Source organism: Neoarius graeffei, chromosome 24, assembly GCF_027579695.1.
Source record: "Neoarius graeffei isolate fNeoGra1 chromosome 24, fNeoGra1.pri, whole genome shotgun sequence".
Lineage (NCBI taxonomy): Eukaryota > Metazoa > Chordata > Actinopteri > Siluriformes > Ariidae > Neoarius > Neoarius graeffei.
In genome coordinates this window covers 48830456-48857409 of record NC_083592.1, presented here as the reverse complement: position 1 = coordinate 48857409, position 26954 = coordinate 48830456, and the positions used below count along the sequence as shown (strand labels likewise).

Genomic DNA, 26954 nt, shown 5'->3' with positions numbered 1-26954 from the left:
CAGAGTGGAAAGATCTGGCAACGTTGCCATTGTGAAGTCGTCTGGATGAGTAGAACGGATTTGTTTACGATGACGTCACAACCACATGACTGTGAGTGCTTCACGCCGGGTAGAAGCGTAACGAATATCACCAGGATATCACCAGGAAAAAGCCTTACAGAGCACTAGTGAGAGTGAAACACGAGCTTGGATATTATTATTATTATTATTATTATTATTATTATTATTATTATTATTATGTTCAGTGTTAGTTCACAGCAGTAATGCAAGAAGCAGAATAGTGACAGTAATAGTGAAGCAAAAACATGCAATTGTACAAACACTGCAGCTCTACAGCAAAATATTCATTTATGAAATGGTCTGATTCTTAACACCAGTAGTGCCAATGATCTTCTCATTGCGATGCGATGCGAGTTGTCAACAAATCCTATAACTTGGTTCATGAAACGCGCTTACAAAATATTTTCACTGTGAATATTTATTGTGTAATGGTGCAAAGTGAGAGAGAGAGAATAGCCCTTAGGGCAGAGTCAATCCCGCCAGCAAAAATAGGGAAAAAAAAGGAGCGATCTCACCTCTTCAGATGTGGGTTTAAGTCCGACAATACATTCCTCAAAAAGGGCGTAGAGGAGCAAATTAATCCATCAACGTGTAGCATTCAATTTATTCCGGACCATTAAAGACGCCGCCTTCCGCGTAGAATCATACGTCATCCTCGCCGCCATATTGGATAGGTCAAAGCGGAGAATAAAGATTCATGTGCTGCGTTTAACTGTACCAACAGGTTTACCATCCAAACGAGATCACATGGGATTACCTTTCACAGGTGAGAAACAACAAATTAATCCATCAACGTGTAGTATTCAATTTATTCCGGACCATTAAAGACGCCGCCTTCCGCGTAGAATCATACATCATCCTCGCTGCCATATTGGATAGGTCAAAGCGGAGAATAAAGATTAGCTGCGTTTAACTGTACCAACAGGTTTGCCGTCCAAACGAGATCACATGGGATTACCTTTCACAGGTGAGACTGGAAAAATACTTTTCATTGTATTTGGTCATTATAATGTAATTTTACGAACAGATTTTCCTGACTTTGTGGCTAATATGAAGTCTCGCGCATAATAGTTTACGCACATGCGTCCTTACTTCTTCTATTGTTCTGGTGTCTCCAAAGGGACCGTCTTACAGCGCCCCTAGAGGTGTGGCATGTGTATTGCATCGTTTTCAGCAAGCGTTGCGTTGCCATATGGACCTGATATTTTACTGATCGTTGCCCATTTGGACGCGATATATTTTTAAATAACATCTCGTTGCCGTTGTCGTGTGGATGTAGCCTTACATTACAGGCAATGGTGAGAACACTCTGTTTCAGAGAATGCATGCAAATGGATCTCAGTTCAAGACAGCCAGATAGACTGATGCCTTTACATTACTGCTCAGAATGTCTCTACACATACAGACACCCACAAATAACACACACACTCACGCTCTCTCTCACACACACACTCACTCACACTATTATTATAAGGTGTAATACTAAAGCTTACAATTCAGCAGTTCACACCCTTTCTGTCACGTGTATGCTGCAATGTAAATAATGCCAATACTTTAGGTAACTGGTACTTTAGGTATGTATACTCAGTTCAAGAGTTCACTACTTTTCTACTTTTATGTCAGATAAAACACCACAGTTATGGTGCCACAGTTTTAGAATTGTTAAAATAAATGTGTCCTCCACCAAATCTATCCTTATTTATTTATTTATTTATTTATTTAAGTTGTGCCGGGGGGCTTCGGTGCTGTCAGCCATGTTTGACCTCGGTATTTGAAAAATCCTGGCTACGGCCCTGATAGCAGTGACAAAATAGCTCTCAAAAATGCATTCGTATATTTAATAAAATGAGAAATAGAATTTTGATAATAAAAAATTTGCCTTCAGTTCTCCTTTAAGGGCGGCACGGTGGTGTAGTGGTTAGCGCTGTCGCCTCACAGCAAGAAGGCCTTGGGTTCGAGCCCCGTGGCCGGCAAGGGCCTTTCTGTGCGGAGTTTGCATGTTCTCCCCGTGTCCGCATGGGTTTCCTCCGGGTGCTCCGGTTTCCACCACAGTCCAAAGACATGCAGGTTAGGTTAACTGGTGACTCTAAATTGACCGTAGGTGTGAATGTGAGTGTGAATGGTTGTCTGTGTCTATGTGTCAGCCCTGTGATGACCTGGCGACTTGTCCAGGGTGTACCCCGCCTTTCGCCCGTAGTCAGCTGGGATAGGCTCCAGCTTGCCTGCGACCCTGTAGAAGGATAAAGCGGCTAGAGATAATGAGATGAGATGAGATGAGTTCTCCTTTAATAAGGTACACAATATATGCAACACGTAAAGAAAGTCATAATGTTGTAGTACAACGTAACATTTTATATTTCAATAAAAACCCATTAAACTATTCATTTCCTACCTTTCCTTTAACTCCTGAAACTCTCAGTAGTTCATGTTAAAGTTTGTGTTAAAGTTATACAGTAGTTTTAGAAGGTATCTGCATTTGTTTGCATGATGAAAATCAGACGTGTTGCTTTTTGCTTTGGTATAATCTCAGAAAATATCAGACATGACGAAGGTTAACAGCAGTAAGTGTAGATTTGAGGTTAAAGGCCAGGTGAGAATCAGATTCTGTCCTGTTACGTGTGCATTTCATCTGTTGGACTCAGTATTGAGGTGTGGTGAGAATTAAAATTGATAGCAAGAGATTTGAGGAGTCATTTAGTCTGATGAGTCACAATTTATGTCAGTCACAATTCAATAGCTCTCGTGACTTTGTAATAAATAGTCTATAGATTGCGTAATTACAGCGTTCGCTTCTCCGTTCTTACATTACAAGATTGACGATCTTCTATATGCAGTATTATTAACGGAAAAAACAACAACAGCAACAACAACATGGATTAAATTGTCTTGGAATATAAAGTCATGAGTGGTAGTCTGTGGTTCGGTGTACTGTATATGCACAAAGCTTGTCTAGACTCAGAAACCTTCTCTAGCAATCACAAAGTATACACTCGGTATCCATAAATGTACTTTCCACGCGTTCAAAGAGACAGTAATTATATCTTAATGTGACTCACCAAACAAGCTTGAATGTGTTAGTTTTTCCACTGCACCTTATTGCACAACACCGACATTATTATTAAAATGGCTCCTACTGAATTTGAATTGGCTTTGTAGTTACTAGGAATAAAACAAGAACTTGTGGTTTGTAGGAAAATTATGCTCTGTATGCACAGGTTTAACTGTGAACACCAAACACCTTTTTATCATCTTGTACAGAATATCAAATTATTATAAGGAAAAGTGTAATTCGTATTCATCGAGATGGGAATCGTATCTTGATTGCTAAAACTACAAAGTGAAAATTTCTTCACGTTTACAGCTTATGGTAAGCAATTTGCAAGAACTGGCTGTCATTTGTGTGGGTGCACATACTTATTAACTGCCCACTCTGACATCCTAATGTGTTATTAAAAACAGATGCACTTGGAGGGTGAACACATAAAGCCGACAGATAAAAGACTCAGAGACAGCACTAGTATTAACTGTAAAAATATCTGGGACACTGAAAACGCCTAATTAGAGTGACAAAGATTTTGGCTTTTTGTAATTTAGATTCGATTTTGTTCTGAGAAAATAAAGTCATTTCCATCATTTCTTAATTCACTAAACGTTTAATAATTTCTCAGTTCACGTATACTACCTGTGTTAATTTTTCATATTTTCAAAGGACATTTACACTACCGTTCAAAAGTTTGGGGTCACTTTGAAATGTCCTTATTTTTGAAAGAAAAGCACTGTTCTTTTCAATGAAGATCACTTTAAACTAATCAGAAATCCACTCTATACATTGCTAATGTGCTAAATGACTATTCTAGCTGCAAATGTCTGGTTTTTGGTGCAATATCTCCATAGGTGTATAGAGGCCCATTTCCAGCAACTCTCACTCCAGTGTTCTAATGGTACAATGTGTTTGCTCATTGCCTCAGAAGGCTAATGGATGATTAGAAAACCCTTGTACAATCATGTTAGCACAGCTGAAAACAGTTGAGCTCTTTAGAGAAGCTATAAAACTGACCTTCCTTTGAGCAGATTGAGTTTCTGGAGCATCACATTTGTGGGGTCGATTAAATGCTCAAAATGGCCAGAAAAATGTCTTGACTATATTTTCTATTCATTTTACAACTTATGGTGGTAAATAAAAGTGTGACTTTTCATGGAAAACACAAAATTGTCTGGGTGACCCCAAACTTTTGAACGGTTGTGTAAGTACAAAATGCTAAAATATGAATTCTTGAAAAGTTAACGACACGGTAATTTGTTTAGCTTCAGAGCAAAACTTATAAAATAAAATCACATATCAGACACCAAACCCGTTGACTGATCATTTGGTGTATAAACAGTTATTCTACTAAATTGAGTTAGATATGCGCTGATAATCCATGTACGACCAGATTGAGTGGAATAACTGTTTTATTCTATCCACATTCACTGGATTTTGAGCAACATAGCATTTTTATTTTGATTTTTTGCAAATTCGATAAATAAAAGCTTTATACAAAGCGTCCGACAAAATAATTTCTGCTTAGAATGTAAACAAACCGGCGAAATGACAGGAGCAATTTGTGAAAAATGCGATAATAATCATTCTTGAAAAGTAAAAAAAAAAAAAAAAAGATACGTTCTTACCATCAAATACTTTTATTCCATATTTTGTTGCTTTTTAAAAAATTTTTGGGCTTTTGTTTTCGAGTAGAGTTTTTATTTCATCCTCGGTTGGTTCAGTAACACGTGCCGCCATTTTCTTTTTTTTTTTTTTTGGTGGTTGGCAAACTAACTTAAAGGTGCATTACTGCCACTGACAGGGCTGGAATGTGGAAGAGGAGATATCGGGGTGGGGGGCTATTTCTGTTTGTTTTAAATACTTGATAACAAAGTGATATATCTGACTTGATGTGCTCCGCCATTTTGTTTTTCTCTACTCACGGTATATGAACTGATATCCTAGTAGTAGAGTAGCCAATCAGAGCGCGTGATTGCTCATATCCAGTGAATGTGGATAGAATAAATACATATGTACAGTGCTGTGCAAAAGTCTTAGGCACATATAAAGAAATACTGTAGACCAAAATTGGCTTAAAAAATCTCATCTCATTATCTGTAGCCGCTTTATCCTTCTACAGGGTCGCAGGCAAGCTGGAGCCTATCCCAGCTGACTACGGGCGAAAGGCGGGGTACACCCTGGACAAGTCGCCAGGTCATCACAGGGCTGACACATAGACACAGACAACCATTCACACTCACATTCACACCTACGGTCAATTTAGAGTCACCAGTTAACCTAACCTGCATGTCTTTGGACTGTGGGGGAAACCGGAGCACCCGGAGGAAACCCCGCGGACACGGGGAGAACATGCAAACTCCACACAGAAAGGCCCTCGCCGGCCACGGGGCTCAAACCCGGACCTTCTTGCTGTGAGGCGACAGCGCTAACCACTACACCACCGTGCCGCCGGCTTAAAAAATAATGAAATGAAATGTTTCAACATTAAAAAAATTCTATAAACAGCATAATAAAGCCATAATAAATTAAATAAAAATTTCTCCAAATTACTCCTTAAATATTATACATCTTTCCCTTTTCAGCATTTGGAGTTCCGGAAACAGATGAAGGCTGATACTATCACCACTGACTGGAAGCCTCCTGAGGTATGAGCTACATACAGTTATGAGAGACGAGTGCAGTTCTTCAGAGCAACAAGTCTATCGTTGCATCACTGTCCCTAATGAAAGCTGTGATTTCCACTGGTGCTTACAGCATACCTTCTGTTCTTAGTATATTGCTGCTTGTTATTAGGTTTTAGAGAAGTTTCTCTCAGGAGGAATGTGTGGCTACGACCGAGAGGGCAGCCCAGTGTGGTACGACGTTATCGGACCGGTGGATCCCAAAGGTCTCCTTTTGTCTGCCACTAAGCAGGATTTCATCAAGACAAAAGTACGAGATTGTGAGATGCTACAGAAAGAATGCACATCGCAGAGTGAAAGGGTAAGTGGGTGAGCAATGATGTGCCTGGTGGCCTCAGCAGTTTAAAGGGACAGTTTGTAATGAAAACATTAAAGCTAGACGGCCTTTCGATTTCATAAAATCGGTGAAATTTAGTTCCCTCTGAAATGTGGTCATTGTGATATCTGTTTATTTCTGTAATATCTCACAAAATATCAGGCCATTCTGTGGCTGGGAAGTTATTTAATTTGACGGGATTAAAGCAAATAATGTGCATGAAATCTCTCGCTTCGCACAGTCAAGCAGACAGAGAAAGTCCGTGTGTGTGCGCTTGCGCAGGTTTACCTTCTTCTTCTTCTTTTGGGTTTTACAGCAGCTGGCATCCACAGTGTCGCATTACTGCCATCTACAGGTTTACCTTTGAGCGTGCACTGACAGTTCCATCATTCTGTCACTAAACGAACAGCTGATCACACCGAGGTGCTTGCTGAGCGCCCATATTTATTAGTTTGGTCCTGCGTTTCCTTTCCTTCGTATATAACATAATGTCTTTTCTTCTCGCTTTCCGTTACTGTAGTTGGTCTTTCACGTTTCATTCGTGCACTCACGTCCTCCGGTTTTCTCTCCTGTTTCAAATTTGTATCCCACAATGCTTTACGCAAAACGGGGAAAGCCCACCACGTGATGCATGACGTAGTATCTTGTATTGGGTCATGGTGAAGCAGGAAAAAAACAGCGGAGAATTTAGGGCCACATGGCCTTAAATTCATTAATTGTTCTATTTTGAAAAAATAATAATAAAATTGGAAGTCTGTGATTGAAATTCAGTAGTTTTCAGTCCACTAAAGAAAAATAATTGGGTGTTGGGGAAAATTCTTTTTATGACCTACACTTGAAAAATCTGAAAGGCAGTCCAGAGCCGTAGCCAGCATTTTAAAATCACCGAAGTCCGTGATGCGCGCACCGAAAAATTCGACATATTTAAATGAGAGGGGTGAATTACACGTCACACAAGAGATCTCATCTCATCCCATCTCATTATCTGTAGCCTCTTTATCCTGTTCTACAGGGTCGCAAGCAAGCTGGAGCCTATCCCAGCTGACTACGGGCGAAAGGCGGGGTACACCCTGGACAAGTCGCCAGGTCATCACAGGGCTGACACATAGACACAGACAACCGTTCACACTCACATTCACACCTACGCTCAATTTAGAGTCACCAGTTAACCTAACCTGCATGTCTTTGGACTGTGGGGGAAACCGGAGCACCCGGAGGAAACCCACGCGGACACGGGGAGAACATGCAAACTCCGCACAGAAAGGCCCTCGCCAGCCACGGGGCTCGAACCCGGACCTTCTTGCTGTGAGGTGACAGCGCTAACCACTACACCACCGTGCCACCCCCACACAAGAGATCTATTCCTGAAGTTACTTTTAATGGTGTTTGAACTGAATATCATCAGTTTTGAAAAAAAATCATGTATGTGGCAAGAGTAAGAATAATTTAAGCTTGTTTAATGGTTTGATCTGGCCCAAGCAATGAGGACAAAAGATACCCTAACCATGTAGCCTATGGAACTAAGATACATTAACAATCTGGCATCCATTACACCTACACACAAAAAAAATTCTGGGGGAAAAAAAAAAAATAATAAAAACAGTATACACCACCATGTTTGAATAAAGAGTAGGGGTAACTTTAAACTTGTTGAACAGTTTGCCTTATCAACTGTGTACGTGTGTGTGTGTCAGATAAGTGTGCTGATGGTTACCGTGCACACGCTCTAGAATGAGCACTCGCAGTGTCTAGAACTGCGTTCTTTTGGGGGTCGTACTCGCACACTCTCATAGCCTGCCCTATCTTGTTTTTTTCCTGTTCTTGCTCTCCCACGCACGCAAGATACAGACGCAGAGGACCCAATCCCACCAAGATCCTCTTACCCTCTCTAATATCACAAGGCAAAGTTATCCAAGACAAACACAAGCTGAAGCTTTCCACTCTATTGCTTTGGCTTATCAAAGGATTTATTTTGAAAATCACAAACAAGGTGGGCGGCACGGTGGTGTAGTGGTTAGCGCTGTCACCTCACAGCAAGAAGGTCTGGGTTCAAGCCCCGTGGCTGACGAGGGCCTTTCTGTGCGGAGTTTGCATGTTCTCCCCGTGTCCGCATGGGTTTCCTCCGGGTGCTCCGGTTTCCCCCACAGTCCAAAGACATGCAGGTTAGGTTAACTGGTGACTCTAAATTGACCGTAGGTGTGAATGTGAGTGTGAATGGTTGTCTGTGTCTATATGTCAGCCCTGTGATGACCTGGCGACTTGTCCAGGGTGTACCCTGCCTTTCGCCCGTAGTCACCTGGGATAGGCTCCAGCTTGCCTGCGACCCTGTAGAACAGGATAAAGCGGCTACAGATAACGAGATGAGATGAGACAAACAAGGTAGGCTACAACTGCGCTGCTTCAAAAATGTAAATTTAACAGCTTGATGAAAGTGCGCCGACGGTTCCCATGAAAAACCCATGTCTCCTGCACTGCGTTCCTCCCCCGAGTCGCGCGCTCATTCGCTTTTGTGTTCTTGGTCTCAGAGCCGCGCGCACGAAACAGACACAGAAGACAGAATCAATGTTTCACATAATTAACAGTGCACTTTTTACGGAGATGTTTTAATGTTATTCTTTATTTTTTTATCCAGTTGAATATTTAGCCTACAAATGTATTTTCAGCTCTTAAAAATGACCAAGGTCCGGACCTCGGTGACTTCATAGCTACCTACAGCCATGAGGCAGTCTAGCTTTAACCGAACCAAGAGCTACATTTGAAGGAAAATGGGTTGAGCAGAGTAGCCAAGTTAAAGCTGGAAGTCCGAAATGCAAAAGGCAGATGTATTGCAAGATAATATTATGCATTGTAGTTATTTTAACATATCTTTGAAATGATGTGATTATTACAGTTCTAGAAATACATTTAAACTTCATGTTGAAGTGATAATCCCTGAAACACAAAGAAAATACAACTACTACTACTACGTACTACAACCCTGATTCCAAAAAAGTTGGGACAAAGTACAAATTGTAAATAAAAACGGAATGCAATAATTTACAAATCTCAAAAACTGATATTGTATTCACAATAGAGACAACATATCAAATGTTGAAAGTGAGACATTTTGAAATTTCATGCCAAATATTGGCTCATTTGAAATTTCATGACAGCAACACATCTCAAAAAAGTTGGGACAGGGGCAATAAGAGGCTGGAAAAGTTAAAGGTACAAAAAAGGAACAGCTGGAGGACCAAATTAGGTCAATTTTGACTCATTAGGTCAATTGGCAATAGGTCATTAACATGACTGGGTATAAAAAGAGCATCTTGGAGTGGCAGCGGCTCTCAGAAGTAAAGATGGGAAGAAGATCACCAATCCCCCTCATTCTGCACCGACAAATAGTGGAGCAATATCAGAAAGGAGTTCGACAGTGTAAAATTGCAAAGAGTTTGAACATATCATCATCTACAGTGCATAATATCATCAAAAGATTCAGAGAATCTGGAAGAATCTCTGTGCGTAAGGGGCAAGGCCGGAAAACCATACTGGGTGCCCGTGATCTTCGGGCCCTTAGACGGCACTGCATTACATACAGGTATGCTTCTGTATTGGAAATCACAAAATGGGCTCAGGAATATTTCCAGAGAACATTATCTGTGAACACAATTCACCGTGCCATTCGCCGTTGCCAGCTAAAACTCTATAGTTCAAAGAAGAAGCCGTATCTAAACATGATCCAGAAGCGCAGACGTCTTCTCTGGGCCAAGGCTCATTTAAAATGGACTGTGGCAAAGTGGAAAACTGTTCTGTGGTCAGACGAATCAAAATTTGAAGTTCTTTATGGAAATCAGGGACGCCGTGTCATTCGGACTAAAGAGGAGAAGGACGACCCGAGTTGTTATCAGCGCTCAGTTCAGAAGTCTGCATCTCTGATGGTATGGGGTTGCATTAGTGCGTGTGGCATGGGCAGCTTACACATCTGGAAAGACACCATCAATGCTGAAAGGTATATATCCAGGTTCTAGAGCAACATATGCTCCCATCCAGACGACGTCTCTTTCAGGGAAGACCTTGCATTTTCCAACATGACAATGCCAAACCACATACTGCATCAATTACAGCATCATGGCTGCGTAGAAGAAGGGTCCGGGTACTGAACTGGCCAGCCTGCAGTCCAGATCTTTCACCCATAGAAAACATTTGGCGCATCATAAAACAGAAGATACGACAAAAAAGACCTAAGACAGTTGAGCAACTAGAATCCTACATTAGACAAGAATGGGTTAACATTCCTATCCCTAAACTTGAGCAACCTGTCTCCTCAGTCCCCAGACGTTTACAGACTGTTGTAAAGAGAAAAGGGGATGTCTCACAGTGGTAAACATGACCTTGTCCCAAATTTTTTAAGATGTTTTGTTGTCATGAAATTTAAAATCACCTAATTTTTCTCTTTAAATGATACATTTTCTCAGTTTAAACATTTGATATGTCATCTATGTTCTATTCTGAATAAAATATGGAATTTTGAAACTTCCACATCATTGCATTCTGTTTTTATTTACAATTTGTACTTTGACCCAACTTTTTTGGAATCGGGGTTGTACTACTACTACTACTACTAATAATAATAATAATAATAATAATAATAATAATAATACAAAGCAGAAGGGTTTATATAGTATTATAATCCAAGCATGGCCTAGTTGACCTAGTGAGACAAATGTAGTTTATATGCAGTGATATGTTTCATGGAAAGTAACAGCTTCCAGAACTTCATTACTGCTTTCCTCCCCCACGTCCATCTCTCTCTCTCTCTCTCTCTCTCTCTCTCTCTCTCTCTCTCTCTCTTTATTCATATCAGTTGGGTAAAAATGTGGAGTCCATCACTATGATCTATGATTGTGAAGGTCTGGGCCTGAAGCATCTCTGGAAGCCTGCTATAGAGACGTACGGAGAGGTACGGAGAGATCTCATTTTGTGTTCTGTACACTGTATTCCCATGCTTTATCGTTGTCCTCGGTTCACTTCGAAAATGTGTAAATATTTATATGACTTGACTCCATGTTGAACATGGCTTATTAAAAGAAAACGAAAAAAAAAGCTTTTAGGAAACAGACGTCTGTTGAGCAATCAGCAGGCTTTTCTCTCTTGTAGGTTTTGACAATGTTTGAAGACAACTATCCTGAAGGACTGAAGAGATTATTAGTGATAAAAGGTACGTTGCAAAGTAGGATAGACATAAATATGCTGAGTGCAAGTCAAAACATGATAAAAATAGTTAGCGTTGACAAACTGAAGTTGAGTAAATCAGTTTGGGATGTGCTGTTTGAAGAAAATAATCACTTTCTTGACAGTAAAAGGTGTCGCACCACTCCATCTTGGTTGTTTGTCTGTAACAGGATAACATGTAGTGTTGGATTTCTTCGTCTTTCTCAGATTTTATCAGTCTTAAGTAATTTTTTTTCTTTTTTGCAGCACCAAAACTGTTTCCTGTGGCGTATAATCTGGTGAAGCACTTCCTAAGTGAAGACACTCGCCACAAGATAATGGTTCTGGGGTGTAAGATGATCTCGCTTATTAGACTTCCTAGTATATCAATCCTAATCTATCCTTCGAAATCTTCACTTTCCGGTTGCATTTATAGCCTTGATGGGGACTATCGTCCAAATGTACTCATAACACACTCACACAGTTAATGTTTGTGTTTACCCAGCCAACTGGCAGGAGGTGCTAAAGAAACACATTGACCCTGAAGAGCTCCCAGCCATCTATGGAGGGAAACTGACCGATCCTGATGGTGACCCACGCTGCAGGACCAGGGTGAGTAAAGGTCAAAGGTCAGACAGGGTCCCAGCTCTTTCTAGGTGGCATACGCTTGCTAGTAAGCTAGTACATAGTATAATCAGACTGTCATCGTTCCCTGCTGAATAGTTCTAGCTCCTTGCTGCTCAAAAATTAGAGAAGGTGTCATGGAGTTTTCACTCGCACTTTCATTTCTGTAGGATATGAATATTAAACCCAGTATTGACCAAGCCACTGGTATAAATAGTAACGGAACGTAATTGTGAAGTGGTGTAGGGGTTGGGAGGAAAAAAGAAACGTGGTTAGAAGGTATCAGATCAACTTCTCTCATTTCTTTTATAAACTAAGTGTGACATTTCCACAAAATAATATATAATTAGAGTTTGTGGGCGTTTACTGTAGCAACATAATTTTTTTATCAGCTATTTCCTTGTATCTGTGATAGCTAGACATTTTCGAAGGTTCATATTTAATGGAATGTCACCTCCCTGAATCACATTCAGTAGCTAAATCTGAATCTTTTCTTCTTATTTGTTATGGATAAAATAATAATGGATTAACAGTCAGTTGTACGTAGTTAGTAGTTGTGTGAAATAGCTTGTTTATATTGATGTACACTACTGTTCAAAAGTTTGGGGTCACCCAGACAATTTTGTGTTTTCCATGAAAAGTCACACTTTTATTTACCACCATAAGTTGTAAAATGAATAGAAAATATAGTCAAGACATTTTTCTGGCCATTTTGAGCATTTAATCGACCCCACAAATGTGATGCTCCAGAAACTCAATCTGCTCAAAGGAAGGTCAGTTTTATAGCTTCTCTAAAGAGCTCAACTGTTTTCAGCTGTGCTAACATGATTGTACAAGGGTTTTCTAATCATCCATTAGCCTTCTGAGGCAATGAGCAAACACACTGTACCATTAGAACACTGGAGTGAGAGTTGCTGGAAATGGGCCTCTATACACCTATGGAGATATTGCACCAAAAACCAGACATTTGCAGCTAGAATAGTCATTTACCACATTAGCAATGTATAGAGTGGATTTCTGATTAGTTTAAAGTGATCTTCATTGAAAAGAACAGTGCTTTTCTTTCAAAAATAAGGATATTTCAAAGTGACCCCAAACTTTTGAACGGTAGTGTAGGCCACAGGAAGCAGTTTGGGTGTGACAAAGAAAAAAATAGGTACCCTATGGGTCCATGGGGCTATTGCTTATAATAAATAAAATAGTTTTCTGTTCCCATATCCATACAGTAAATATCGCATATATACATGTTATCAGTGATATTCGCCTCATCTCTCGCAAGCATCACCAAGCTGTGAGCAGCATCAGGGCTTAGAGTATTTTGGTTACCAATTTTATTTACTGTGTTTTGTTCCAAATACAGTGCTGTGAACTAGACCTGTTTTCAAAATAGTAAGAACGCACTTGTTCATGAATTGTCTTAGAAGCATTAATTAGTACTGATGAGCACATTTTGTTTCACAAGTGTAGTGTAAAGACTAAAAAAAATGTAATTAGAAAGAAAGAACAATTTCATTCATCACACACTTGTGAAATTCCTCTCTGCATTTAACCTATCTGAAGCAGTGAACACATACATGCACATGAGCAATGAGCACACACACATACCCAGAGCAGTGGGCAGCCATGCTAACAGCGCCCGGGGAGCAGCTGGGAGTTAGGTGCCTCGCTCAAGGGCACTTCAGCCCAACGGCGTCCCATATTAACCTAAACGCATGTCTTTGGGGGAAACTGGAGCCCCCGGAGGAAACCCACGCAGACACGGGGAGAACATGCAAACTCCACACAGAAAGGCCCCCGCCGGCCTTGAACCCAGAACCTTCTTGCTGTGAGGCGACCGTGCTAACCACTTACACCACCGTGCCACCCAAATTAAAGCAAATAGCACAAATTTGATATCGGCTTCTCAATATATCTTCCAAAAAGCTAAAAAAAAAAAGGTCTTTCATTTGACCTTTCAGAAGGCCCAAACAAAAGCTGTGATAATCAAAAGGTAAATTTTCTTAAAATAAACACCACTTACTCGATATCGAATCAGTAGCCTGGGCGAATCATGAGGTGAATTTCGTTTATCTTTTTATCTGCCGATTATCTTCCGATACTACGAAGTTATATCAGGGTTTCTCTCATTTCGTTTCTGGTTCTGATTGGTTCCGAAGTTTATCAAGAAGTAGAACGGGTAATCGAACTTGATCATGATAAGTGCTGATTGGTTACAAAGTTTTGCTATTGTTACACTCATTCTTACATTTTTACAATGTGATGACATCGTGGCTTTGCCACTCGTTCTTGTGTACCTTTGATAACGCGAGATCAACTGTTCGTATCACGAGATCACGATTCGCCGTTCTGGTGATTGTAATGTTTATGCGTATGCGCCGTGCGATATTGTTGCACTCATTTTTACATTCTTACAACATGATGACATAGTGACTACTGCCTCGCTTCGCCTCTATGAGGCAATAGTCACAAAAAACTCTCGACAAAACAAAAATAGTGCACACTATATGGCCAAAAGGTTATGGACACCTGACCATCACATTCATATTGAAAATCGCATTCCAGATTTGCTCTTATAATAACCTCCACTCTTCTGGGAAAGCTTTCCACTGGATTTTACAGCGTGGCTGGACATATGGATTTGTGTTCGTTCAGCCACAAGAGCATTAGTAAGACCAGGTACTGATGTTAGGTGAGGAGACCCGGGGTGCAGTCAACATTCCAGTTCATCCCAAAGGTGTTCAGTAGGGTTGAGGTCCAGGCCATTTGAGTTTTTCAACTCTAACCATGTCTTCAAACCATTGCCTAGCTTTGTGCACAGGAGAAGGACTTTAATGATCTCAAGGATGAGTGATAACAGCCACGTTTTGCTGTTAAAAGTGATTTTTAGTGCCATTCGACATCTAATAAGATTATACAGTGTAGTGATGTTGAATTAACAAGCATAGTCATCAACCAACTCGACTCAGCTGATTAGTGACTGACAACATGACGAGCATGATGGCTTTGCAGGAACACAGTGGTATTAGCGTAGAAGGTAAAGCTTTAGTTTTATTTGAGCAGATGGTGAAAGATAAAGCAAGGGCTAATTCCCTTTGACACTGCTATCACTACAAATTGTGTGAAAAGCATTGTGGGTAATGGTGAAAATAGACTAACATGGTGATGATGGAAATTCAAGCTAAAAAAAAAATCAGCTCAGAAGTTAATTATAAAACCTTGGATGTCATTATAATATTGGAGTCTTTCAGGGTGGATTTTTTTCCTCATATGGACTGTCTGTGTTTTCAGGATCCATTAAATATTTGTACTTTCTAGCTAACCGAAAAATGAAGACATTTTAAAAAGTGTTGTTTTTTTCTCGAATAGTGCACACTATTTTTAGAAAATTGAATGCTGAAGGATTTTAGGATTCTTGAGATTTTTGTCTAACTCCATTACTTTAACTTTATTTTTATTCATAAAGCGCATTTTGCGGGCGGCACGGTGGTGTAATGGTTAGCACTGTCGCCTCACAGCAAGAAGGTCCGGGTTCGAGCCCCGTGGCCGGCGAGGGCCTTTCTGTGTGGAGTTTGCATGTTCTCCCCGTGTCCGTATGGGTTTTCTCCGGGTGCTCCGGTTTCCCCCACAGTCCAAAGACATGCAGGTTAGGTTAACTGGTGACTCTAAATTGACCGTAGGTGTGAATGTGAGTGTGAATGGTTGTCTGTGTCTATGTGTCAGCCCTGTGATGACCTGGCGACTTGTCCAGGGTGTACCCCGCCTTTCGCCCATAGTCAGCTGGGATAGGCTCCAGCTTGCCTGCGACCCTGTAGAACAGGATAAAGCGGCTAGAGATAATGAGATGAGATGAGATGAGATGTCAAGTGTTGACTCTGTTAGTCCTCGTCAACTCTATTGTCGCTAAACTGGGCAATCCGTTAACAGGATTAGCGATGACAGAGCTGACATTTCCCACCATTTTGCGTCTTGACTCCATGCGCTGACCTCAAACTAGCTACCACATGGCATGTATAAAAACAGAATTTTATGGGTTTTAATCATATTATTGTTATTTTTTCTAAATGAGCGAGAGATTCACTCCAATATCACGATAGCAGAGTTGACGAATAATTAATCTACTGTTGGTGCATCCTCGATGTTTTGTTCAAACTAATTATAGAAGAAACCTAACACACCTCACTGCCTTTCTGAAGTTTCCCACCAGAGGAAGTGACATCTCTCGGTGCAGGTGTGAGGCGTATTATTATTAAAAGTCTTTGCAGATTTTATGCGGTTTTACAACAGGGTTAACAGAGTTGACAAGAACGTCGGGATGGATAAAAAAAATTACTGAAATTTCACCCAATACAGAAAATATAATTTCTATGCAATTGATTTTATAACAGTTAATAGAATAAGCCCTGAAAAACAGACTATTAGACTGAATCACTTTATCTTTATTCGAGTTGAATGGATGAATCAGGAGTCGATGATGTCGGGGGAGGGGTGGGGGGTCATTTAGTTAATGTTTTATGGATCAATTGGGTCTAAAATGTACATCAGGCATTGCTGTTGGTGAAAGTTTGTCTTAATTTGCATTATAGATTTGCAAAACTGATTCAATAAAGATTTCTTTTGTGGGAAATAACAAAAGGTTTATCTCTGGAGACGTGAAATGTACCCCGAATTCTAGAATGATCTATGTAGTACTCTAAAGTGCTTGACAAAATATTAAAAAAGATCCTATATATATATATATATATATATATATATATATATAGTGCTCAGCGTAAATGAGTGCACCCCCTTTGAAAAGTAACATTTTAAACAATATCTCAATGAACACAAACAATTTCCAAAATGTTGACAAGACAAAGTTTAATATAACATCTGTTTAACTTATAACGTGAAAGTAAGGTTAATAATATAAACTTAGATTACACATTTTTTCAGTTTTACTCAAATTAGGGTGGTGCAAAAATGAGTACACCCCACAACAAAAACTACTACATCTAGTACTTTGTATGGCCTCCATGATTTTTAATGACAGCACCAAGTCTTCTAGGCATGGAATGAACAAGTTGGCGACATTTTGCAACATCAATCTTTTTCCATTCTTCAACAACGACCTCTTTTAGTGACTGGATGCTGGATGGAGAGCGATGCTCAACTTGTCTCTTCAGAATTCCCCACAGGTGTTCGATTGGGTTCAGATCAGGAGACATACTTGGCCACTGAATCACTTTCACTCTGTTCTTCAGAAATCCAACAGTGGCCTTAGATGTGTATTTAGTCATGTTGAAAAAGTGCACAACGACCAAGGGCACGGAGTGATGGTAGCATCTTCTCTTTCAGTATAGAGCAATACGTCTGTGAATTCATGATGCCATCAATGAAATGCAGCTCTCCGACACCAGCAGCACTCATGCAGCCCCACATAAGGACACTGCCACCACCATGTTTCACTGTAGGCACCATGCATTTTCCTTTGTATTCCTCACCTTTGCGACGCCATACAGTTTTGAAGCCATCAGTTCCAAAAACATTTATCTTGGTCTCATCACTCCAGAGTATAGAGTCCCAGTAGTCTTCATCTTTGTCAGCATGGGCCCTGGCAAACTCTAGGCGGGCTTTTTTGTGCCTGGGCTTTAGGAGAGGCTTCTTTCGTGGACGGCATCCATGCATGCCGTTCCTCTGCAGTGTACGCCGTATTGTGTCATGGGAAATAGTCACCCCAGTTTGGCTTTCTACTTCTTTAGATAACTGCAGTGAACTTGCATGCCGATTTTCTTCAACCCTTCTCATCAGAAGACGCTCCTGTCGAGGTGTTAACTTCCGTGGACGACCTGGACGTCTCTGTGAGATGGTTGCAGTTCCATCTTTCTTAAATTTTTGTACCACTTTTGCTACAGTATTCTGACTGATAAGTAAAGCTTTGCTGATCTTCTTGTAGCCTTCACCTTTGTGGTGTAAAGAAATTATTTTCTTTGGGGAATTCTGAAGAGACAAGTTGAGCATCACTCTCCATCCAGCATCCAGTCACTAAAAGAGGTCATTGTTGAAGAATGGAAAAAGATTGATGTTGCGAAATGTCGCTAACTTGTTCATTCCATGCCTAGAAGACTTGGTGCCGTCATTAAAAATCATGGAGGCCATACAAAGTGCTAGATGTAGTAGTTTTTGTTGTGGGGTGTACTCATTTTTGCACCACCCTAATTTGAGTAAAACTGAAAAAATGTGTAATCTAAGTTTATATTATTAACCTTACTTTCACGTTATAAGTTAAACAGATGTTATATTAAACTTTGTCTTTTCAACATTTTGGAAATTGTTTGTGTTCATTGAGATATTGTTTAAAATGTTACTTTTCAAAGGCCACTGAATCACTTTCACCCTGTTCTTCTTCAGAAATCCAACAGTGGCCTTAGATGTGTGTTTAGGATCGTCGTCATGTCGGAAAAGTACACGACGACCAAGGGCACGGAGTGATGGTAGCATCTTTTCTTTCAGTATGGAGCAATACATCTGTGAATTAATTTACGCTGAGCTCTATATATATATTATGTTCTTTGAAAAATACTACTAATAAAGCTATATATTATACAAAATTCAGAAAACATAGTTAAAACTTTCAGAAAAAATGACATATTATTAAAAAAAAATAATGAAACCATTGACTAAAAAAAAACTTCCAGAAAGACACATACAATAACGTTGTTGCCAATAACTCATTATAACTATTTTTACTAAATAAATGTCTTTAAGTGTTTCTTAAATAACTCAAAATACTCATGATATAAATACAGTATATTAATCATGCACACGGTGCGTCTTAATGAAACGTCTTGCTTGTTTGTCCCATGGAGACACATGAAGCTTTCATATAATCCAGCCTAAAGGCTTATCCAGCATTTGTGAATTAAATCACCCCGGTTGTCTTTGTGCTTGGTACTGACTCAGCAAGATCTCACAATTGCACACGGATACTTATAGCAAATATGAAAAATCGCAAAGATTACAGATATGATCACGGTTAGTTTGAGCACTTATTATGGCTTTGCTTGGATGAAAATCAATGAAATGATTCTTGACTAGTATAATCCCAACAAATTAGTTGTGAAATCTTATCGCCTGTGTTGAACAAGTTCCCAGACTGTGTGATTTTTTTTTTTTTTTTTTTACTTGCTGTAGGCAAGTAGTGCAGCTTATTAGCCATCCCGCATTACCCGTAGATAAAATACCATCATGCCTTTAATGGTCTGGTTATTATCTGATCTGTCCTGATATGTTGTCTGCTCATAGATACGTAGGTAACGATGCTGCCCTCTGCAGGACTGGAGGAGAGGTCCTTATGAAGCCCCACTGGACTCCTTTTTTTTATTTTTTTTGTGGGCATTACACATTTACACGGGACAGTAATCTCTCAGATGTGATACAAGTTTTGATTCTTCTACTTCTTCATTTTTTTTTGAGAAACATAGCTGTTTTCTTTTCCACTGGTGTCCCACGTCGTATAGGATGGTATGGCTATAAATAGACCACACTTTCTCTCGCAGTTAATCCATGTCCAAGACAGACCTCGACATTTCCTAAGCCTGGGGAAATAAAGTAGATAAGAGCATATTAAAGTTTGTCTTTGTGACTGAAGACGGCTGGGCCTTGTAGATAACGTGCTGAAATCTTATATTGACAAAGTAAAAAAAAAAAATCTGTACACATAGGTTTTGTGGAAGACAAAGCACAACTTCAGTATTAACTGATTGACCTCATCCTTTACTACCTTTTTTCATTCACTTGAACAATACTGCTTTCTAAAGTTGTCCCTAATTTCATTTTACATTATTAAAATCAGCTGTGCATTTCAGAAACAAAGCGGGGTTTTTTATTATTATTATGAATTCCTTAAAGGGAATTTAATTTCAATGTGCTGACTGGTCAGAGTGTGAAAACTGTCACTGCAGCGGTTTTCGAGATGAACAGAAAGATGAAGATTTTGCTTGAAAATCTGAGCTAGAAATACAGTGGTATGCAAAAGTTTGGGCACCTCTGGTCAAAATTGCTGTTACTGTGAACAGTTAAGCAAGTTGAAGATGACATGATCTCCAAAAGGCATAAAGTTAAAGGTGACTCATTCCATTTATATTTTAAGCAAAAACTATTTTCATCTTTTACATTTTCAAAATGACAAAAAAGGAAAAGGGCCCGAAGCAAAAGTTTGGGCACCCTGCATGGTTAGTACCCAGTAACACCCCTTTGGCAAGTATCACAGCTTGTAAACACTTTTTGTAGCCGGCTAATAATCTTTCAGTTCTTACCTGGGGGATTTTCCCACACTCGTCCTTGCAAAAGGCTTCCAGTTCTACAAGTTTCTTGGGCTGTCTTGCATGCACTGCTCTTTTGAGATCTAGCCACAGATTTTCAATGATGTTTAGGTCAGGGGACTGTGAGGGCCCGGGCAAAACCCTCAGCTTGGGCCTCTTGAGGTATTCCACTGTAGATTTTGAGGTGTGTTTTGGATCATCGTCTTATTGCAGGACCCGTCCTCTTTTTAACTTCAACTTTTTTACAGATGGTGTGATGTTTGCTTCCAGAATTTGCTGGTATTTATTCGAATCCATGCTTCCCTCGACCAATGAGATGTGCCCTGTGCCACTGGCTGCAACACAACCCCAAAGCATGATCGATCCACACCCATGCTTCAGAGTTGGAGAGGTGTTCTTTTCCTGGAATTTGGCAACCTTTTTTCTCCAAACATACCTTTGCACGTTGTGGCCAAAAAGTTCTATTTTGATTTCATCAGTCCACAGGACTTGTTTCCAAAATGCATCAGGCTTGCTTAGATGTTCATTTGCAAACATCAGATGCTGAATTTTGTGGCTCAGACGCAGGAAAGGTTTTCTTCTGATGACTCCCATGAAGGTCATATTTGTTCAGGTGTCGCTGCATAGTAGAACAGTGCACCACCACTCCAGGGTCTGCTAAATCTTTCTGAAGGTCTTTTGCAGTCAAACAGGGGTTTTTATTTGCCTTTCTAGCAATCCAACGAGCAGTTCTTTCAGAAAGTTTTCTTTATCTTCCAGACCTCACCTTGATCTCCACTGTTTCTGTTAACTGCCATTTCTTAATAACATTACGATCTGAGGAAACAGCTACCTGAAAACACTTTGCTATGTTCTTGTAGCCTTCTTCTGCTTTGTGAGCATCAATTATTTTATTATTCAGAATGCGAGGGAGTTGCTTAGAGGAGCCCATGGCTGTTGATTTTAGGGACAAGTTTGAGGAGTCAGAGAATTTATACAACTTTGAAATCTGCATCATCTGACCTTTCCTAATGAAGAATTTGAACAAGCCACAGCTCAATAAGCTAATTAAGGTCTGGAACCTTGGTAAAAGTTACCGAAGAACTCAAATGTATTGGGGTGCCCGAACTTTCGCATGGCGTTCCTTTTCTTTTTTCACTCTCCAGTTGTACAAAACAAAAATAATACATCTCGCAGAAAACGCTGAAAAGAAATGTGTCGTCTTTATGCCTTTTGGTGATCAGTTCATCTTCTGCTCACTTAATTATTCACAGTAACAGACATTTTCAGTAAGGGTGCCCAAACTTTTGCATGCCACTGTAGAACGTGACATACTGCTGTTATTTTGTCATTAAATGTAACAGCCTATAAGGTAACAGTATGCAAATGACACCCCTGCAAAATACATTTACAAATAAAAGGTTGCAGGGTTGGGGGAGGTTCCAGTTTGCGTATTCATAAAATTTGGATGGGAGGCTAAAAATATAAGCACTTTTAAAACGACTTCTGTTCACATTTTAATATAAAGCAGACTTTATATTGTTTAAGCAAACTATCATATCAGATAAAATAAATGAATGTGTATTATGTTTATTAAGTAATAAAGTTTATTATTATGTGCTCATTTCACATTTGTAAGGGATGTGAGCATGTTTGTTACTCAATCGCCTTATATTAATGATGCATTTCAATAACATTGGCTGGCTTTTTTCATGGTGTATCAGATATATTCCATTCAGCCAGCATAATATTGAACAAATCGAAAACAAGTAGCTGAATGGAATATATCTGATATACCACAAAAAAAAAAAGCCAGCCAATATTATTATTATATACACATTTGATGGAACAATTATAGATTTTACAAAAAGTTAAGAACGGGGGGTAACTTACCAACACTGAATGCTGATTCTGATCGAATGTAATTTAATGTTCTGTCGATCCAATGTACTGTACAAAGTCAAAGTTCTAACAATAAAAATGGTACAAGTCCAAAAAGCCTGAACAACAACCCAACTTATATACAAGCTATATACAGGTTACAGTTCAAGTTCAAAGTTACTTTTGATCGTAGTTAATTGTTCCATTGCAGTTGTTCAAAACAAAATGGCTTTGCTGAGCGAAGTCCACGAGTGACGTCCTCTTGTAAAAGTCTCCGTCACTTTTCCTCACCTCCAAGTAGAACTTTGACAATATTTCCGCTATTGCTCTCTTTTCCAGTTTTTCAATGTCCATTGGTCTGTTTTTCTCTTGTAAATATGCGTGAAGAATATCCATTGAAGTAGCCTTTCTGGTGTTCAGCGCATCTGTCTCTTTAAATCTTCGGCTTTTAATTAAACAAACCTCGTTGCCATGTTTGTGTACAAATTGTCACAGTCGCTCACTAGCGCAAAAGTTTTACATCTCCGACGTGTGTCTTTTCCAGTTTTTCCATATATTTAATGCGGAAGATTAAATGTGTGAACAATATTCAGTGAAGTTTTTGTAGCCTTTTGGGTGTTCAGAGCGTCTTTCTCTTTAAATCTTCAGTTTTTAATGAAGCAAACCTGGCGGCCATGTTTGTGAACAAACTGTCACAGTCACTCACTAGTACAGAAGTTTTACATCTCCAATGTGTCTCTTTTCCAGTTTTTCGAAGTCCGTTGATATGTTTTTCTCTTGTAAATATGTGTGAAGAATATATAATGAAGTGTTGGTAGCCTTTCAGATGTTCAGCGCGTCTTTAGTTTCAATTTATTTATTTTGTGCTTAAACAGAGCACTGAATTAGCCCCATCTTCTCTCTCTCCCACCCGACAAAGAAATGATGTGTGCATGCGCAGCAGAAAAGTTTTGTCAGTGGATCTTTGCATGAGTGCCGAAATGTGATGTCGTGTTGTATTGACAACGTGCAATATTATAACAATATTGTACGCTCATTCTCCCTTGGGTAGAGTGGCGTGATACATGAAGGATAAGCGATATGATAACAATATTGCATGCCATCAAAAAGCCCACTAGAAGGGAACAGAATACATGTTTTTATTCCATGGAAAAAATAAAAGTTCTAAATTCTCTCAAAATCTTCTGTACTTAATGAAGCAAACCTGGCGGCCATGTTTGTTTACAAATTGCCAGTCACTCGCTTCCATGGAAGTTTTATGTGTAATACGCATCTTATGGCATTTTCAATTCACTGCGACAGTTTACTGTGGGTGCCACCAGCGAACAAAGAAATGTTTCTGTGGCACAAAACTTTCTCACTGGATATTCGAATTAGCACCCATGTGTAACGTCATGTTGTCTTGACAACCATGCAATATCATAAACCATATTCAACACTCATTCTCTATTGGGTAGAGTGATGTAATACATGTAGGATAAGCGATATTCTAACAATATTGCATGCTAGCAAACCAAATGAATGAAACCCGCTGGAAGGGAATAGAACACGTTTTTATTCCATCAAAAAAGTGTCCTGTATGTATAATAATTCCCGATATTTCACTCCGATGATGTCACTTAGTGTTTTCCCACTGACTGGATGTGTGTTGTCAAAATGGCAAACCGGTTCAAAATTAAAATTCTTTTGATTAACTTGCATATATATATATATATATATATATATATATATATATATATATATATATATATATATATATATACACAACCCCGATTCCAAAAAAGTTGGGACAAAGTACAAATTGTAAATAAAAACGGAATGCAATGATGTGGAAGTTTCAAAATTCCATATTTTATTCAGAATAGAACATAGATGACATATCAAATATTTAAATGATGCTGTAATTGATGCAGTATGTGGTTTGGCATTGTCATGTTGGAAAATGCAAGGTCTTCCCTGAAAGAGATGTCGTCTGGATGGGAGCATATGTTACTCTAGAACCTGGATATACCTTTCAGCATTGATGGTGTCTTTCCAGATGTGTAAGCTGCCCATGCCACACGCACTAATGCAACCCCATACCATCAGAGATGCAGGCTTCTGAACTGAGCGCTGATAACAACTTGGGTCGTCCTTCTCCTCTTTAGTCCGAATGACACGGCGTCCCTGATTTCCATAAAGAACTTCAAATTTTGATTCGTCTGACCACAGAACAGTTTTCCACTTTGCCACAGTCCATTTTAAATGAGCCTTGGCCCAGAGAAGACGTCTGCGCTTCTGGATCATGTTTAGATACGGCTTCTTCTTTGAACTATAGAGTTTTAGCTAGCAACGGCAGATGGCACGGTGAATTGTGTTCACAGATAATGTTCTCTGGAAATATTCCTGAGCCCATTTTGTGATTTCCAATACAGAAGCATGCCTGTATGTGATGCAGTGCCGTCTAAGGGCCCGAAGATCACGGGCACCCAGTATGGTTTTCCGGCCTTGACCCTTACGCAGAGATTCTTCCAGATTCTCTGAATCTTTTGATGATATTATGCACTGTAGATGATGATATGTTCAAACTCTTTGCAGTTTTACATTGTCGAACTCCTTTCTGATATTGCTCCACTATTTGTCGGCGCAGAATTAGGGGGATTGGTGATCCTCTTCCCATCTTTACTTCTGAGAGCCGCTGCCACTCCAAGATGCTCTTTTTATACCCAGTCATGTTAATGACCTATTGCCAATTGACCTAATGAGTTGCAATTTGGTCCTCCAGCTGTTCCTTTTTTGTACCTTTAACTTTTCCAGCCTCTTATTGCCCCTGTCCCAACTTTTTTGAGATGTGTTGCTGTCATGAAATTTCAAATGAGCCAATATTTGGCATGAAATTTCAAAATGTCTCACTTTCGACATTTGATATGTTGTCTATGTTCTATTGTGAATACAATATCAGTTTTTGAGATTTGTAAATTATTGCATTCCGTTTTTATTTACAATTTGTACTTTGTCCCAACTTTTTTGGAATCAGGGTTGTAATTAGTTGATTTTCTTCTTTATTATTTATATTCAATTTTATGTAATTAATAGGACTAATAAATATCTTCGCTTTGCTATTTTTACAGTATAAAAGGCAGACTGAAGTATTATTTACTTTTGTATTCAGTGTTGATAAAAATGTGTGCGTGTGTGCATACAAATGTACGTGCAAAACATATACTGGCATCACATCATTTAAAAATAGTTGTTTATGCACTAATTATGTGAATTACATGATAACAAGGTACATATTGTTGTATTAATCACAAGATGGTTTAGTAAAAACACTGCATCATTAATGTCCATGCTCAGGTGTCCACTTTAGCATGTTATTTGTGCCAGTTTCGTTTTTCTGAAGCATTCTTATCTCTTACAACCATCCAACCCTAACGAAATGTAAATATATTTAAACATTAATATAAAGACAAAGGACAGGGAGAGAATAACTGTAAAGGATGTGAACATATCAGAGGAAAATACTTCCTACTGGTGGTACGGTGAGACTTTAGGAGACGTGAAGGGACAAAAGTGTAAAAAGGATCTCCTTGAGTTCTAATTGTGCTCTAATTGTGCTCTGATTATTTTTGGCACCGTATTTCTTTACCTTTTACAGCTGAATTATTGGCCAAAGTTTACATTTCGCAGCTATCTGTATTCTGCTGCTTAAAAACAGAAGGCATTAAATCTCCCGTAAAAATATTTTTTCTGTTAATGTCGATGCATTTGTGCTGCTACTTCTGTAAACATCATAATTAACCACACCAGCCAGTTTTATCACTAAGCATCTTGTCATCTGTGTAAGTTTCATTTTCATTCTTCTATGCTTCGTTTCATCCTATTATTAAATGAATGTCTTGCCTGAGCTGAACTCTGACTAGTTTGTCTCTGCACAGATTAATCAGGGTGGCCTGGTGCCCAAGTCTTACTACGCACGGGATTTTATTAAGCTGCAGTACGACCAGTGTGTGTCCATCAGCCGCGGCTCCTCCCATCAGCTCGAGTATGAGATCCTCGCTTCAGGCTGTGTGCTCAGGTAACGCACGACACTTTCAACAATCTAGGACCAATAATGGTGTTTGATGAAAAAGTATAATCAAATATTTACACCGTTATCTTTAAGCTACAGGCTACTGGTGTAGATAATGATGTCGAAATCTGACAAAAATCATTATTCTATCCACATTCACTGGATATGAGCAATTGTGCGCTCTGATTGGCTACTCTACTACTAGACTATCAGCTCATATACAGTACCATAAGTAGAGAAAAACTAAATGGCGGCACATGCTGCTAAATCAACTGAGGACGAAATAAAAACTCTACTCGAAAATAAAAACCCCCAAAATTGTTATCAAATATTTAAAAGAAACAGAAATAGTTAAAAGAATATAGTTTTTGGGTTTTTTTGTTTTTGTTTTTCCCCCAGTAGCACCTGGTCCACACTCCAGCCCAGTCGGTGGCAGTAATGCACCTTTAAGTTGGTTTGCCAACCACCAAAAAAAACCCTAAAGAAGAAAAAGAAGAAAACCCCCGCGTGATCAAAATGTGCTACGTCATGAGCGTCCGCCATGATGGTGGATATACAAAGTAACTAGGATGGCAGCCACTGAAAGCGTGTCTGTAAACAACGCTGAATTTTCTCAGTATTACTACGATTTGAACAGTTGAGTGAAGATTCGATACAAAGAGAAGATAGATATGTGAGGTTTTGACCCATATTATTTTAAAAAGTCAGACTTTTCTGCAGATAAGACGCTTCTACCGACCATCGAGTACCCAGGTATCGCGTTCTATCTGGTTTGGCTGCCGAAGAATTAAGTCCGACCATGGAGGAAACATAGCCCATTTTCTGAGTG

The 26954-nt window shown here is 39.4% G+C and overlaps 1 protein-coding gene across 1 annotated transcript in view; it reads left to right on the top strand.

Moving 5' to 3' along the window:
• sec14l8 (SEC14-like lipid binding 8) overlaps window positions 1-26954 on the top strand; it is a 63953-nt gene that overhangs the window by 28208 nt on the left and 8791 nt on the right. Inside the window, exons 4-10 of the mRNA XM_060907415.1 lie at window positions 5686-5748; window positions 5897-6085; window positions 10944-11039; window positions 11237-11297; window positions 11558-11641; window positions 11796-11902; window positions 25992-26131. Coding sequence (XP_060763398.1) covers window positions 5686-5748; window positions 5897-6085; window positions 10944-11039; window positions 11237-11297; window positions 11558-11641; window positions 11796-11902; window positions 25992-26131 — 740 coding nt within the window. The remainder of the gene's footprint in view (window positions 1-5685; window positions 5749-5896; window positions 6086-10943; window positions 11040-11236; window positions 11298-11557; window positions 11642-11795; window positions 11903-25991; window positions 26132-26954) is intronic.